This window comes from Mustelus asterias, chromosome 3 (genome assembly GCF_964213995.1).
Source record: "Mustelus asterias chromosome 3, sMusAst1.hap1.1, whole genome shotgun sequence".
Classification (NCBI taxonomy): domain Eukaryota; kingdom Metazoa; phylum Chordata; class Chondrichthyes; order Carcharhiniformes; family Triakidae; genus Mustelus; species Mustelus asterias.
In genome coordinates, this window is record NC_135803.1 from 104,232,756 (window position 1) to 104,250,731 (window position 17,976).

Genomic DNA, 17,976 nt, shown 5'->3' on the forward strand with positions numbered 1-17,976 from the left:
CAGAAACAGCTCATCACCGTTCAGACAGCAAGCTTCTGACTGAGAGGAGAATCCACGATTCAAAGTCTATTAATTTACACATGTTGAGAAATTTTACAGTCAAAGTAATGCACAACGACACTAGACAATTTTGAAGCATTTGAAAGTCAACATTGCATAATTTGGAATGACGAGTGCTGTATTTAACGCAATGCTCATCTGTTCTATACTGTGGGATGTTGTGATATCTGCTCTGGCACTAATAGAACCCACACTGCAAACATCTGTTGTGGCAATTCCTGGACACGCAATGCATCATAAAACATAGTTTATTTTAAGCCTTCCCAATCAAACAGCATAATCACCTTTACGTACATTTCTGATTTCTGGCATGTGTTCCTTTGTATCTGAACTCAATCGTTAAATGAGGTGGTGGTGGTGACAGAATACCATATTGGCAAAATGGTAAACAGTAGTGAACAGCTAGCTCATACAGCTTGCGGGACTTTACATCATGGTCAGTTTCTTCACATTTGGAGCTCTTTTTCCTTAGAAAGATTTATTTTTGATAAAATAAATTGCTTCACAATTTTTTTGAAAGTAACTTGCTGGAATCATAACAGTCCCTAGGATGCTGCATTTCTTAAAGCGGTGGTTTAGTGACCACAATTCGTTTTTTCCAATGAGCCAAGACATTCCCCACTCCCATCCACTTCAGGTCTGAATACTAACCACATATGAAGCAGGTAGTTTTCAGGACTTCTTCCTTCTTCTGCTTTTCACTCCTCAAGTCAGCGAAAGTGTCAATGATGACACCAAAGATCAAGTTCAGGACAATGATGATGACCATGAAGAAGAAGAGAAGGTCATAGATCACACGAGCAGCAAATAATGGTTCCTGAAAGAAGTGACAGTCACCCAGTGAGAATGCGGATATTTATAATGGACAGTCAGTGCTTTGAAAGCCAGTTTGGTACATTAAAATGGGACTTCTCTTCGATGTGTAACTCACATCCATGGGTTAGGCACATTGGACTAGTTTTCTCCAAGTTTATTTCAACATAAACTAAGTTTTGCATGTAGAATATATCTGCTTTAAATATCCTGAAAGCGTATTTGAAAGCCTTCCATACATTACAGATGAACACAGCTGTTGGTTTTTTTAAAAAACAGATACAAACAAATAATTTCTGGTGTTTCAGACTGTTAATGAGTGTAATATGCACAAAACACAGAACTGCATTTATTTCAAAAATTCATTTTTTTTACATAAGTGTGTGTCTTTTTAAATACGAAGATGTATACATAGCGGAAAGGCTAATGACAAGCTTAACTGGATACATTCATTGCCAATTTGTTTTTGTCGAGGAGAGGTCAAATTTTACAATCTGTGCAGCACATCAAATTGAAGCTAGTGGCTGGTAAACTCTGATTGATCAGTACCCTACTGTGGATTGGATTGGCAACTAAAATTTGAGCAGATTAAAGCTCAAATGTTTTACAGTCTGCCCACCGCTCTCTGTTTGACCTGATGGTATCGGCACCACATAGTTATTGTTTGGTAGAAAGTACCTCTTTGGAAGGTTTCCTGAGCACATCTCCCACTCCTCCTCCACTTCGCAGTCCATGGCTGAGGACAGTAATGATACACATCAACAGGGTTTCACAGGTATGCTCCGAGTCCTCTTCATTCTCCGAAAGCAACTCTGACAGGGAATAATTTGTAAATGAGGTTTGATCTTTAAGATATGCTGAGGCCATTCAATCTAAAATTAACAGGGACATCAATGCAGCACTTGCTAGCCAATGTTTTCCCTGGGCACGTTGCCTCACCCTACTTCCTAAATATATTGGATTGTAACCAAGGTCACCCTACCGTTACTTTCCACAGAGTAAAGTGTTGAACAGTTCTCTCCATTGCCCAGTCTGCAGACATCAGCAGTCAGGAGCTCTTCTGCCATCGATGCAGCATCTTCTAAACAAACACAACAGAATGGAAAACAGACATAAGATGGCAGTTTTATTTGCAGAGATTCATGTTCATTTTCAACTACTTTTTAACGCTGGAGTAGAGGCCTGTGCACGTTCAAATTGGGTTGCCTGTCTCGTACAGCAACCTTTCCACCATTGCTGATAAATAGAGGAAAATAACTAAATGTTCTGACGTATTGAGTAATGGACGTAATGGGCGTATTACTTTCACACAGTAACTTTGATGGCAGTCAGGGCTTCAAATCAATATACAATCAACAGGGTTACTCTTAAAAGAAAATGACAGCACACGTTAGATGGGATCAGATACCTTTGTTAAAATATCATAATTTGTGTACCATCCACACCATTGCTGTTCCATTAACAATTTACAGTGTTGTACATGAGCTTTTATCAGTTATTCCTTGGAAACGTTGCTGTCTTCTTATGCCTCCATCCTGAAGGTGGATAGATGTAATGCTTCAGCCCATTGAGTCTGAACCTACTCTCCGAACAAGCATCTCACCCAGGCCCACAGCACGCCACCCTATCCTCGTAACCCCGCACATTTACCATGGCTAATTCACCCAAACTACATATCTTGGGGCACTAAGGGGAAAATTAGCATGGCCAATTCACCTAACCCGCACATCTTTGGACATCCAAGTTATTGGATGTCGCTTGACCTAAAGCGGTGCGATGGAAGCTCTTACTTAAAAATATCCATTAACAAGTTTAACTTTGATAAGGTCAATGTGTGACCCCATTAGCGTGTAGTTGATTTAAAGGTCATCAGCAGTAGACTTCCATGGATTTAAACAAAGAGTATTCACCCTGAAAAGGTCTATTGCAACATCAATCACACAATACTTGCTCAAGAAAGATTCAGTTAAAGACAGTAGTGCACTTTTTACAAATATTTAAACCAAATACAATAGTTAGCAGTTCACAGGTCTGTGACAGTTCAGTTAAGGAGGGAGCTGTTTCCACATTGGAATTGCAGTTCAGGCAAGTGCAGATGGCAGAGGTCAAATCTGGATTAAATGCAGTGTTTCTTTGAAATGGAGACTGTTCAGCGTGATGTGTATACAGGTCCTGATGACGAAAGTGACCGGAGGTCCAACGTCTTACAAGCGAAGTCAGAGCTCTCTGGAACAGGTTGGTGGAGGCTTTTAAAAGACTAAGTCTCACAGGTCTTGAAAAGGCAAGATGAGTCATTCCATATAGCTGCTGTTCTGCAAACTTCCCAGCCTCTTAATTTTTAGATAAAAGGATTTCAAACTCAGAGGGCAGTTTCGATCATGTGATGAATGACCACTGATACACAATGGAAGGCAAATGATGGTCTTTCGTCGTGAAGGAGTTTCAGTCACATGGTCAAAAGACATTGATATATAACAGGCAGATAGTCGTCTTTAGCACTTCATCGAGGATATTCAGTTTCCATAGTACTCATTTATAATATGGCAGACCTGGAGTCAAAGAGACTGGGAGCTTATTGTCCCTGTATTTTGGAGTAAGCCTTGACAGTAGCAGGTGTGAAATTTCACAGAACAGTGCTCTTTAGGCATGTCTATTCACGCAAGACCCTTGGCCTATTTTAATCTAATTTGGAGCTTTCCAGAAAACCTGCTAGGTATTGAAGTTGCAGAAGTTGGGTGACTCTTAGCAGTCATCTTACAGTTTATCAGCATCCATTTTAAAAAGGATACAGCATTTAACATGTAATATCTTCATGCCTATACTGGCATTGACAATAGACAGAGGCAAACACCGACCAATGTTGCACCTTCCAATCTTCCATGGTTTTGAAGAAGTCATTGTGATTTATTCATTAACTTGCATATTATAAGCAGCATTGAGCCATGTGTGTTGATTGGGTACCGCTGATAAACTGGGGATTTGTTCGATGCAGTTGGATTTTCCCCAAGGACATTGAAGATCTTTCACTGGTGAAATCACTTCAACTAAGGGCATACTAATCATCTCACCCTGCATGCAATTTCCCAGTAACTATGGTGTAACAACACAGATACATCAACCTGCTCTTGTTAAAAATGGTCATCCAAGACTGCTGGGGATTGATTGGTGGTTGAAACGGATTGAATGAGCCACTTAATAAGATTGGCATCAACAGTTTCCTGAGGGTTTTTTTAAACCTTTTCCCTGGTTTTGTTTTTTGTTTCAGATTCCTCGCAGGTGGTCAGTGAGCTTTTACATCAATTGTTGCAGCATTGCCACTTTCTCTTTGTGACATATGCAATAGCAGCAGAACGGAATTCCCCCCGGGAATCCCATACACTGGCTTTGCTGAGGAAGGGGAGGAGGACACAGCAAGCAGTAATGTCTCACACCAGAGGAAGACTGTCAGCAAAAAACATCATTGGCAAGAGATCTGCTTTCCTGGAAATGTCTCAACAAGGAGATGGAGGGACATAGGGAAAAGAGGAGGGAGGAAAAGAGGAGGGAGGAAGGAAAAGAGAAGGATGAGAAGAAGGAAAAGTGGGAGAAGAAGGAAAAGTGGGAGAAGAAGGAAAAGTGGGAGAAGAAGGAAAAGAGGTGGGAGAAAGAGGGAAGGAAAAGAGGAGGGAGAGAGGAAAAAGGAAGGAAGGATGGAGTGACACTCAAGAGTAGGGGGGCAAAATACCAGGAAAGGAGGTAGGAGACATCAGGTTGTGGGGAAAGGGTGGGGAAGAATCCAGGAGTAACAAAAACATTGTGTGCAGCTGTAATCTTTTCTGCTGTCAAACTCAACCACAGGCTCAGTGTTGTCTGTGGCTGCGTCAGTCACTTCAGATCACATCTTTTATGCCTCATGCTTATTCCAGGCGTGCTACACGCACCTGTCCTAAGGGACAGCCATTCTTTACATCCACCTAATGCATCAAAACATCCCCTGTCTGAGCTGCCTGCTGCGCTGCTCTGTCACTTGCCTGCAGATCACACAGTTCCTCTTCATTTCATTTTTACCTGGCATTTCATTCTGTTGACCGCTCGTGAAGAGAGAAACTCCCTTCCAATGCAATCCAGATGTGGGAAAAACATACACTATTGGTGTAAGAACAACCAGCAGTAGGTACATTCATATTTCAGCAGTTCACTGCTGATCACTGCTAACCTGTACCTCGACTTCATTTACCTGCCTCGTGCTCAACAAAAATCTATTATGTCAGGTTTCAAAATTTCCCTCAGCATCCACAGCCTTCGTGTCCCAGATTTCCAATCCTTAATATTATGGTTTTATTGTGATTATATCCAGTTGTTTTGGATTTATCTACCAGAGGAACTAGCTTTTCTACATCTATCCTATTGAGTCCCTTTACCAGATTATACCCCCTCTATTACATAAGAACATAAGAAATAGGAGCAGGAGTAGGCCATCTAGCCCCTCGAGCCTGCCCCGCCATTCAATAAGATCATGGCTGATCTGAAGTGGATCAGTTCCACTTACCTGCCTGATCCCTATAACCCCTAATTCCCTTACCGATCAGGAATCCATCTATCCGTGATTTAAACATATTCAACGAGGTAGCCTCCACCACTTCAGTGGGCAGAGAATTCCAGAGATTCACCACCCTCTGAGAGAAGAAGTTCCTCCTCAACTCTGTCCTAAACTGACCCCCCTTTATTTTGAGGCTGTGCCCTCTTGTTCTAGTTTCCTTTCTAAGTGGAAAGAATCTCTTCACCTCTACCCTATCCAGCCCCTTCATTATCTTATAGGTCTCTACAAGATCCCCCCTTAGCCTTCTAAATTCCAACGAATACAAACCCAATCTGCTCAGTCTCTCCTCATAATCAACACCCCTCATCTCTGGTATCAACCTGGTGAACCTTCTCTGCACTCCCTCCAAGGCCAATATATCCTTCCGCAAATAAGGGGACCAATACTGCACACAGTATTCCAGCTGCGGCCTCACCAATGCCCTGTACAGATGCAGCAAGACATCTCTGCTTTTATATTCTAACCCCCTTGCGATATAGGCCAACATCCCATTTGCCTTCTTGATCACCTGTTGCACCTGCAGACTGGGTTTTTGCGTCTCATGCACAAGGACCCCCAGGTCCCTCTGCACAGCAGCATGTTGTAATTTCTTTCCATTTAGATAATAATCCAATTTGCTATTATTTCTTCCAAAGTGAATAACCTCGCATTTGTCAACGTTATACGCCATCTGCCAGATCCTCGCCCACTCACTCAGCCTGTCCAAATCTCTCCGCAGACCTTCTATTGTACCAAATTCATGAACTATAAGCCTGTCCTCATAATTTAACTCTCAATCAACACGGTAAATTTGTACTGTACCCCTTTCCAAGCCAATATATCCTTCTTGAGGTGCAGTCTCCAAAGCAGAACACATTCCCTTTATTATGGCTGTGGTGTCACACTTGGTCAAATACCTTGGTATTTGATGTTTTGTCAAGTTAAAAAATGAAGAAGATATCCATCATATCCATTATGAGGAAATTAAGGATATCAGAAGAATTGCCTGGAAGCCAAGTACAAGGCCATGGGTTGACATATCAATAATTTGCTATTTCCCATAATGGGGCCAGCAACTATGTTTTGTAAGAACGCAAGAAATAGGAGCAGTTAGAGACCCTTGAGCCTGCTCCACCATTCAATGTGATTCTGGCTGTTCATCACTTTCACTGCCTGTACCCCATATCCTTTGATTCAGAGAGAACAAAAGTGTGTCAATTGCAGCGTTAACTCTATCCAATGATCGAGCATCTGCAACCCTCTGAGATAGACCATTCCAAAGATTCACAATCCTTTGTGTGAAGGTATTCCTCCTCATCTCAGTCCTAAATGATCAGCCTTTTATCTCAAGTCTCTACTTCCATGTTCTAGATTCCAAGCCGGGGAAATCAACCTTTGCATCTGCCCTATCAAGCCTCTTCAGAATCTCAATTGTCAATGCCAATTGTTAAATGGTGAACTAGCGTGGTTGTGGACAGTAGAACACACATTGTGTCAGCTTGAGGTTTAAGACCGAAATGAGTGACTGCTTTATGGCTGACTTTCAAATCGGACACCCAAAGCCGACTGGGTGTACAGCCGCTCCCCCCCCCCACACCCCCCCCCCCCCCCCCACAACCCCCCCAGGGGAATGCTGATGACGGATCCGCCAGCCTGTTTCATTATTGGAGGACAGGCCAGTCACAGGGGAATTGAATTCTTCACACTTTCCTCAAGGTTAACTCGACACACCAAGGCCCTACTGGGTAGGGTTTCTACCGGCTGCAGAATGAAGTTTGCTGCGTGCTAATTTGAGTTGGGGTGTTGGGGGGGGGGGGGGGGGGGGGTCCCTAAGCCCTGATAATTGTGAATTGGGCCCAAGTTGTTTCTTGACTTCAGTAGGTGGCAGGGTAGGCCAGAGAAATAAAGGACGCAGTCAATATTGAACATAGTCATTCTATGAATTACTCAGCAGGCTGGCTTGAGGACTCGAATATGATGGCTGGGATTTTCCGGCCCTGGTGCAGCAGGTCCCGCTGCAATGGAGACGGCAAGCCAGCCAAAAGCCCATTGACTGTGGTGATACCAGAAGATCCTGCCGGTGGGAGGAGCCAGAAAATTCTGCCTGATGTATTTCTTAAAAAACCCATTATAATGGATATTAATTATTGACTGACAAGTTCATTCCCTGCTAATTCCATAGTCGACGAGATGTGCAGGTTAGGTTCATTGGCCATGCTAAATTGACCCTAGTGTTAGGGGGATTAGCAGAGTAAATGTGTGGGGTTACGGGAATAGGGCCTGGGTGGGGTTGTGGTCGGTAAAGACTCAACGGGCCGAATGGCCTTCTTCTGTATTGTCGGGATTCTATGAACGTTTCCATGGGCTTTTAGGAGGCCCAGGACTTCTCTGCGCGAGTAGACTTCCTGATTGATCACATACAAATTGCCATCAACTCCAATAGCTTGCATTCAATTCTGTAAAACTCTAAAACTGTGTCTGTTGAAGGAACAAGAGAATTGAAGAAAGTATTTGATGATTCACCCAATCAAACCTAATCCTTGATGGTGTGGAGAATGATAAACCTGGCTAAACTCACTTGCATCATAGTTCAACCTTTATTATTGACCTTGAGAATCAAAACAAAACATTTCAGTGGGAGAAAACGGCCGTACATTAGCAAACACAAAAGTCAGGATACTACATTTAGCCTCTTCAAAACATAATATATGATAACCATTGTGCACTGTTTATTCCTTAAGTTGGGCAACATAACTGAAATTCACAATGATCACAGCAGTGATGTCCTTGTCAATGCCTTCATCACTGCAGGCCTTCTATTATTATCTAATTATCGATAATTAACATGCGCAGAATTAAAGGTAGTGGGTGAAATCCTTAATGAGTACTTTGCATCGGTATTCACAAAGGAGAGGGACATGTTGATTGGTGTGTCTCAGAGGGATATGCAAACCCTTCAGAACAAGTCGTCATTCCAAGGGAGGAAGCATTAGGTGTATTAAAAAACATTAAGGTAGACAAATCCCCAGGGCCGGATAGCATCTATCCCAGATTGCTGAGGGAGACAAGAAATGAAATTGCTGGGTTTCAAACAGAAATCTGTGTTTTTTCATTGGCTACAGGTGAGATCCCGATGATTGGAGGATAGCCAATGTTGTCATGTTATTTAAGAAGGGTAGCAAAGATAACCTGAGTAATTATAGGCCAGTGAGCTTGACATCAGTGATAGTGCAATTGTAGGAGAAGATTCTTAGAAATAGAATCTATACAGATTTGGAACTGAATGGTCTTGTTAGTGACAGACAGCATGGTTCTGTACGAGGGAGGTCATGTCACACTAATTTAATTGAATTTTTTGAGGTGGTGTCAAAAATGAGTGAAGAGGGAAGGGCTGTGGATGTTGTCTACATGGACTTTAGTAAAACATTCAACAAGGTCCCTCATGGCAGGCTGGTGCAAAAGATTACATCACACGGGATCAGGAGTGAACTAGCTAATTAGATTCAGAACTGGCTTGGCCATAGAACAGTAAGAAGTCTCACAACACCAGGTTAAAGTCCAACAGGTTTATTTGGTAGCAAATACCATAAGCTTTCGGAGCGCTGCCCCTTCGTCAGATGGAGTGGTTATCTGTTCTCAAACAGTGCAAACAGACACAGAAATCAAATTACAGAATACTGATTAGAATGCAAATCTCTACAGCCAGCCAGGTCTTAAATGTACAGACAATGTGGGTGGAGGGAGCATTCAACACAGGTTAAAGAGATGTGTATTGTCTCCAGACAGAACAGCCAGTGAAATTCTGCAAGCCAGGGAGGCAAGCTGTGGGGGTTACTGATAATGTGACATAAATCCAACATCCCGGTTTAGGCCGTCCTCATGTGTGCGGAACTTGGCTATCAGTTTCTGCTCAGCTACTCTGCGCTGTCGTGTGTCGTGAAGGCCGCCTTGGAGAACGCTTACCTGAAGATCCAAGGCTGAATGCCCATGACTGCTGAAGTGCTCCCCCACAGGAAGAGAACAGTCTTGCCTGGTGATTGTCGAGCGGTGTTCATTCATCCGTTGTCGTAGCGTCTGCATGGTTTCCCCAATGTACCATGCCTCAGGACATCCTTTCTTGCAGCGTATCAGGTAGACAACGTTGGCCGAGTTGCAAGAGTAGGTACTGTGTACCTGGTAGATGGTGTTCTCACGTGAGATGATGGCATCCGTTTCGATGATCTGGCACGTCTTGCAGAGGTTGCTGTGGCAGGGTTGTGCGGTGTCGTGGTCACTGTTCTCCTGAAGGCTGGGTAGTTTGCTGCGGACAATGGTCTGTTTGAGGTTGCGTGGTTGTTTGAAGGCAAGAAGTGGGGGTGTGGGGATGGCCTTGGCGAGATGTTCGTCTTCATCAATGACATGTTGAAGGCTCTGGAGGAGATGCCGTAGCTTCTCCGCTCCGGGGAAGTACTGGACGACGAAGGGTACTCTGTCCACCGTGTCCCGTGTTTGTCTTCTGAGGAGGTCGGTGCGGTTTTTCGCTGTGGCGCGCCGAAACTGTTGATCGATGAGTCGAGCGCCATATCCTGTTCTTATGAGGGCATCTTTCAGCGTCTGGAGGTGTCTGTTGTGATCCTCCTCATCCGAGCAGATCCTGTGTATTCGGAGGGCTTGTCCGTAGGGGATGGCTCAAAGGTTTTGATCAGAGTGTTGAGTTGACGGGTGTGTTCTTTGGTCGGATCTGTGGGTAACTGTCTGTAGTGTTCCTCGTTGTTCAGTTGTCGGTACACTTCTTTGCAGTAATCCGTTCTGTTCAGTATGACGATGGCCCCTCCTTTGTCTGCTGGTTTGATGACAATGTTGCGGTGGTCTTGAGAGCGTGGATGGCGTTGCGTTGTGCTTGGGTGATGTTCGGTGCTGTCTTGTGAGTGCGGCTAATGAATTTGGTGTTGACGCATCTCCTGATGGCTTGGGCATACATGTCAAGTCGAGGGCAGAGGCCTTCCGGAGGAGTCCAATTCAACTCTTTCCTCTTCGGTTGCATTGCGGGTCTCTCTGTCTGCTGTTCCGGTTCATTAACGGATGAATGAACACCGCTCGAATTGGCTTGGAGAATTTCCTTGGCTTGCAGAATTTCACTGGCTGTTCTGTCTGGAGACAATACACATCTCTTTAACCTGTGTTGAATGCTCCCTCCACCCACATTGTCTGTACATTTAAGACCTGGCTGGCTGTAGAGATTTGCATTCTAATCAGTATTCTGTAATTTGATTTCTGTGTCTGTTTGCACTGTTTGAGAACAGATAATCACTCCATCTGACGAAGGGGCAGCGCTCCGAAAGCTTATGGTATTTGCTACCAAATAAACCTGTTGGACTTTAACCTGGTGCTGTGAGACTTCTTACTGCGCTTACCCCAGTCCAACGCCGGCATCTCCACATCTTGGCCATAGAAGACAGAGGGTGGCGGTGGTAGGGTGTTTTTCTGAATGGAGGTCTGTAACTAGTGGTGTTCCGCAGGAGTCAGTGCTGGGACCTCTGCTGTTTGTAATATATATATATATATATAAATGACTTGGAAGAAAACGTAGCTGGTCTGATTAGCAAGTTTGCGGATGATACTAAGATTGGCGGAGTTGCAGATAGTGATGAAGATTGTCAGAGAATACAGCGGGTTATAGATAGGCTGGAAAATTGGGCAGAGAAATGGCAGATGGAATTTAACCTGGACAAATGTGAGGTGATGCATTTTGGTAGATCCAATTAGGGTGAGAACTATAAAATAAATGGCAGAACTGTGGTTGAATTTGAATTCTGCCTGAGCGAGTTGAAATCTATTATCAGTCAACTTGACGTTCAGTGTGCTGAACGGGAAGGTCACTGTCATATTGGAGCATGCACTGTCTTCAAGTGAAGCGTGTGTAAAGTTTCCACTTTATGCAAGGACAGGAGTGAATAAGTTATTTAGTTCCTTGAGCCTGTTCCACATTTCAATTAGATTGTGGAAGATCTGTGTCTCAACTCCATTTACTGCATCTACTTTTGATCCATATCAATATTAAAACCTAAAGAAAATCCCAATCTCCATCTTGAAAAGTTCAATTAACCCAGGATCCATAGCTTTTCTTTGGATAGGGGATGGGGTGACAGGAAGAAGGTTCCAAATTTCCACTCCTCTTCAACATGAGAAAGCACTTGCTGATTACATTCCAAATTTGTGGCAGCTTCATTTGAAAATTGGATTCAGCAGGCCAAAGCAAATCACTTCAATCTACCTGCCCTATGTAGTTTTCTACGAGTAATTACAGACATGACGTGTGGTGACTGGAACGGGCTTGGGAAAAAAGGTATCTTTGGATCTATTGATCCCAAAGCTCTCTACCACTGGGTCTGACATAAATTACTGATTGAGGTTAATTGTTATGATTAATCAACAACTCCATTGTCATGTGACTACCAATAGAGTGGAACGCAACCTTGCTGGACCTCGATCTTCTCAACTATTTCTCAGATCCCACAATATATCCAGCAAACATAAACGTCCCCATTGAAACACCTCGATTACCTCAAACTTCCAAACTCAGAGTACATGCAACACATGCTGAGAATTTAACCCTTTATGCCCTGGAATCAATTTGCTGGATCTGTTACTGCGACCTCTTCAAGGCCAAATCAATCCTTCCTGAGGTATGCAGACGAGGTGAGGTCTGATCAAAGTTCTGAACAACGCGAATACAAATTCTTCTACTTTTCGTTCCCGCTCCCTTGAGATAAAGGCCAATATTCCATGAGCATTTTTGATTACTTTTTGTTCAGTGTATACCTGGACATGCAAATCTCTTTCCACCTTGATAGTTACTATTTTCTCACCATTAAGAGGCAAGCTTTGCTAACAGGAAGAGCTAGGAAACTGCTGAAAGAAAGCACATCTTAAAACCCCAAATGTTGTGTGTTGGGAAAAAACTCTGCATATGAAGTATGCTTACTTGATGAAAACGTGATAATGACGCTTTTGCTATAGGTAAAGCCTTTCCATCAACACTAGTGCAGAAATAACATACAAAGTTTCAGTATGAGTTAACCACGACGTGACACTCTGTCACATCCCTTCAACTTCACACCTGTCTTAACATGAGGCCAATGTTATTGCTACTGCTATTGGCATCTGTCCATCTCAGGAGAAGATGAACTGTGTCCGAGGTATGTCACTTGTGTATTGAACATCTGTTGTGGCTGTAGAGGCCGATATGCGAGTGAGACTCTCTTTTGCATTTGGCTCAAGGTCACCTGAGGTTTTAATCTTCTGGCGGGCTCTCTTTTCTGCAGCCTGGTCATTTCGTTTGCCCTCTGCTTTTCCCACACCCTTCCGGATTGCTTGTCTCCAGGCACACTGGTCAGCAGCAATAACTTCCCATATATCAACTCTGAACGTGCTCAACTTGAGTTCTCGCTTGCAGGTATCCTTGTATCGCAGACGTGGGTGACCTGTTGATCACATGCTGATATTAAGCTCGCCATACGGCATGTCTTTGGGGATGTGGCTGTCATCCATTCGGCTTACCTGAGCCAGCCAATGGAGCTGCCAATGTATAAAACTCATTATGACATGTATTTATGACATCTGGATATCGTGGTTTGCAAAAGGAAAATCTCTCTGAAAATAAACACCAGCCTCTGTACAAAATATAATTCAAATTCTTTCACTGAAAACCATCAGCATTACCCTAACCACACACAACAAAATATAGTGGTCTTTTGTCCAGTCTGCTATAGAACTGTTACCATTCTACTATAATGAGTTCACAAAAAAACAGGACAAAATAGGGATTGTTCGAAAACATGAAGATTATCCTATCCAATGCCCCACAAGCTCTCAAAGAAATATCTACTTTAACCACTGAATGAAACATAAAGACCTCACAAAGGTCTCACAATTTAAGCCCTGCTTAATTCTTATTCAATTCGTTGATTTTACCTGCCCAGTAGGTTTTGTTTGGCACTTTGTCCACTGCCAGGATGAAGTCATCCTTGAAAAACAAAAAGCCAACGATGGAAAAAAGGTAGACTAAGATGAGAGCAAGCACAGCTGTCAGTATGATGGAGCGGCCATTTCGAGTGACACTCTTGATGACATTCAGCAATGTTTCTTCTCTGTAAACCAGGTCAAAAAGCTGAAAAATAAACAGAAGGGATTAGTGTTTTTAAAAGAAAGTTAAGAAAATCTACCCTGCTGGATATAGCTATTCTATCCCCAGTAACTGCATTTCTGTGTATCGCTTTAAGCATCACAATTAGATAGGACAACATAATCTTTCCAGTAGTCAAGATATACTTACTTTAGGTAGTCACTTCAGATATGTAAAATTATATACATTGAATGTGAACATTCATTAAATCCAAATTTGTCTTTGCATGATGATTGTCATGTGTAAAATGACTGATATTGGGTTAAAACTCAAGTTTTGCCCCATGCCATCCTGCACTCCTATTAGATCCTTTATGCTATTAAATCAAATGACTGGCAGGACAATGGGAAAAGAGGGGAATTAGCCATAACTCTTTCAAGGAGTCAGCTTAGGAATGGTGGGCTGAATGGCCTCGTCCTGTGCTGTATGATTCTATGCCGTGTTTCTGCTGACTATGCCATTCGAACAAATGACACTGGGTGGGGGGGTCTCACCACCTGATCTTCCTCATTTCGGGTAGAAAGGCAACTCACTTTTCTGTACATCCTTGCCACCAAGTTTGGCCAAGTTTTAATCTCAAGTGTTTAAAACAAAATTGAATTGATCCCTTCAGATACATACCAGCAGACTGTAGAAGAATTCATGGGCAAAAAGTCCCATGACAGATATTAGTGTGTATGCTAGATGATAAAGAAATTCCACGTCCAGGACCATTGCCATGTAACCTCTGGTGAAAGTTCCTCGGTTTCCCACAAAACTAGTCAGGAATATTACCTTATTGCCAACCTGTTAGGAAGCATGAAAAAAAATCATTTATCTTCCAATATCAACAGATATAGAGTTAATGACGATTGTACTTACCTTACAGCAAGTGACCTAAATTTCTATAAAAAGCTTCTTTTCCCTCCATACATTTGAAATGTGGAGTGTGATAATTATAATTGTGGCTTTTACATATCCTTTAACAGCTTGCCTCGACAGGAGAGAATCTCCCTTTAAATAATCAAAATAACTCATCAAGGTCAGTTTTGGGTCAACTTCAATGATTATGCAAATTGACACAACCCAGCTCAGTAACTATATTGTCATGCAAACTCAAATTCTGTTTTCACAGGGTTGTGATAGCTTTATTGTTAAAAGGAAAGAGCTGTGGATACTGAGATTTGAACCTATCGAATCACCCTGGGATTTAATCTCCGCAGTGAAAAACGACATTGCATTAAGTATCAAATTCCTACACCCCATTTAAAGAATGGTCATTGAACACAAAAAAATGGCTAAAAACAGCAAGGTGTCAACTCTTGGGGTGCGATTTTGAGCCCACGCTCGCCATCTGTGGGATTGACAGTTGGGGTTCAATATTCAGCGAAACCCTGGAATTCACAGATCTCGCCAGTGATAATGGGCACAAATCTGATTCAAATACATTTTAATATATTAACATTTCATTATCCTCCCCCTTGCCATATATTGACCCCCCACTCCCACATATCTGCAAACCATATCGATGTGAGTCACGTCAGCATAGTTTACAACGGGTTCATCCTGACGTGAACCCAAGGAATGGTGAGTATAGCCCCAGGGGAAGAGGAACATGGCCAGGCAGTGGTGTGGCAATGCCCCTGGCACTGCCCTTGGCAATTTGGCAGTGCCAGGTGCAGACTCCAGTGGGAGCCTCAGAGGGGATGGGGCAGGCGGGGGATTCATTTATTTGTGGTGATGGCAACGGGGAGCAGATGTGGGAGCTGGAGATATCGGCAATGGCCGTTTGATTGGGGGGGGGGGGGGGGGCAGTGTTGCTGGCACTGACCACTGGAGGGGGATTGGGTGAGGGAGATGCTAGTGCCGGCTCTGATCGGTAGGTGGGGTGGTTGAATACCGGCTTCAACTAGAGGGTGGTGAATGCTGGATCCAATCGGGGGGTGGGGAGGTAGCCCCCAAGACCTCCGTGATGGGCTGGGGGCAGCCGGGGTGGGGGGAGTGATCATTGTCCTAATCGGGCCTTTAAGCATGTCCTTTAAACATGGTGCCCCAATCTCCGTGCAGCTGGGCTTTGCCAGCATGTTTCAGCCTGTCCCCCTACGTGACGGCATGAAACACACCCAGCTATTTTTGTGTGGCAGTGTGGGGTAAGATCTGGAGAGAAAACTGGTGTGTTGTCTGGACAGAAACATGTTGGTTTTCTTGCCGGATCCAACACACTGCCATTTTTTTGGTAAGATTTCACCATTAGACAAGACGACGGACATTCTGGGATTGTAACGTCCGGTGGTGATATGCAAGATCTCATTATATGGCGGCACTGTGGAACAGTTTAGCTCTGAAGGACACAAGTAAATGTGTCCTGTTTGTCCCCCGGTGGCCCTGGCAGAAATTGGATGATAAAGTTGGAGCCAAGTGAGGAGGGGTTGGCACAGCCTTTAACAGTAACGCTAGTAGGTCGCAAGCTCAAGTCTTGGTTTGTGATAAGATTGCTGACCTCAGCAGTCTGAATGGCACAATGGCTCTCTGTAACTCATCAGCCAGGGTTCCCACGCCTGATTTCTAACTCATGACTTTCCATACTTGGGTGTCGGATGAGGGCCAAATCCAGTGGAGTAGTATTACTGTCTCACTCTACCAGCACAGGCAGTTTAGGTTAACTGCATAGAATACCGTTATGCACCCTATGTAGTTTCAATTGAGTCAGCTTCTCTGGGAAGAGGAGGAAAAAGGGGAATTTGTAAGGAGTAAAATGGGGAATACATTACATTTTTAAACAGAGAAGAATGGGGTCCAATAATGTGATGTTGATTGTGTATTAATGCTGTTTAATTATACATGGCATTAATCAGACATTGACTTGACCTCTCTATAAACAGTTAGAGACTAAATCTGTGGTTGTTGTGTTAGGAGGTGTCATGCCCAGTAAAGGCATGTCATATTCATAGCTTAAATACGAACTTTACTCCACGAGGAATATTTTGGAACTGACCTTTCTTTTAAAATGGACCACGTGTGTTGCAAACGATGGTTGCTGAGGGTATCTGACCTGATCTCTGAATTCAAAACTGCTACAATGTTTCACAAGGACAAAAGAATACATTCCAGATGAAGAGGTGTCAACTACCCATCTCCTGAGTCCATGCAAATGACATCTCCCGACTTGAATGGGTCTTCTTGAAACAAGGATTGTCTCAACCACCACCCACCTCCCCCGTCAGGATGAAATGTCTTCAAATAATAGCTCAGGTTGTGGTCAATCAATCCAAGGCAAACACCATATTTGGAACAGGGAACTATGAGAAGCCATTCGGTAGGGCAGCCATGTTGTTCTGCCCATTTAATCTTTAAGTGCTGCCTGCAGAAAGGGTGTTACCTTAAAAACTGGAGAGTGTAACATCGTAAGATCACCAAGTCTATAACTTTTCAGGTCCACTAATGCTGCCAGCTGAGCTCCTGCTAATGAGACTACAAGCAACTAACTACGTGACCTGCAGAAGTTAATCTCTTCGAGAGAATGCTGAAAACCACTTTAGCACATGACTCCCACTGCTGAAGTTATTTAAACTACATGTCAGGAGTGAAGGCGTCTACTTCATCAGGCTCGAAACATGTGCTTTCTAGAATGAGCCAATCAAGTGAATTATAAACTATTTTGTGTATAACCTGCAAAGGTGCACTATTATCTTCAACTATACTTTTCTTGCATGTTCATGGGTGTGACGCTGTGTGAATGAGCGTTAGATTTGTTGGGGGGGGGGGGGGGGGGGGGGGAGGAAAGCAGGTGAATGAACAACCCTCCTTATTTAAACCCACAAAAGGCTATCTGCTGGTTATTTAAATTGTCCGTACACTCAGGGCTTAAAAGACACATACCTTTCTTCCAAAATCTTACTGGATGTGGACAGTGAGGAAGGGAATGGGGATTTCAGTAGTTCTGTCACCCTATCCATAAGATTTCAAAACCTAACTCTGTAATTCAGTATAAAAATGTGTAAAGATTGGCTCCTGTCTATCCTTCGCTAACTGGCTTTCTGGAATAGAACAAATTAAACCACAACAACCCCACTGTTTTCCTGTTTACTTGAAGGGATTCGGAGGAAAGACTAAATTGCCAATCTCTATCATGAGACTCTTCACCCTTTTGAATGCTCCTCTGCAAATCAACACCCCGCGTACAATACTGCAGAAGGGATGATTGACACAAACATTTACTCAGGGCTTTTCCAAAATGATATTTGTAGTTAATTTGCAGAAACCTGTGTTCCAGCACATATTTTAACTAAGCAGCAGAACAGTAGTGTTAGAGGCTGAAGCAGAATGGAAAACAGTGCTTTGAAAATAAGGCACACAAAAGGTTAGGAAGCACAGCTTTCAAACTATTTGTCCAGTTTTCTTC

The 17,976-nt window shown here is 43.3% G+C and overlaps 1 protein-coding gene across 1 annotated transcript in view; it reads right to left on the reverse strand.

Moving 5' to 3' along the window:
- Positions 1 to 17,976, reverse strand: part of itpr1b (inositol 1,4,5-trisphosphate receptor, type 1b) — a 521,126-nt gene that overhangs the window by 87,890 nt on the left and 415,260 nt on the right. The window contains exons 53-57 of the mRNA XM_078209411.1: positions 14,217 to 14,381; positions 13,385 to 13,580; positions 1,856 to 1,954; positions 1,552 to 1,685; positions 712 to 877 (exon numbers count right to left, since the gene is read on the reverse strand). Of these exons, the coding sequence (XP_078065537.1) occupies positions 712 to 877; positions 1,552 to 1,685; positions 1,856 to 1,954; positions 13,385 to 13,580; positions 14,217 to 14,381 (760 nt within the window). The remainder of the gene's footprint in view (positions 1 to 711; positions 878 to 1,551; positions 1,686 to 1,855; positions 1,955 to 13,384; positions 13,581 to 14,216; positions 14,382 to 17,976) is intronic.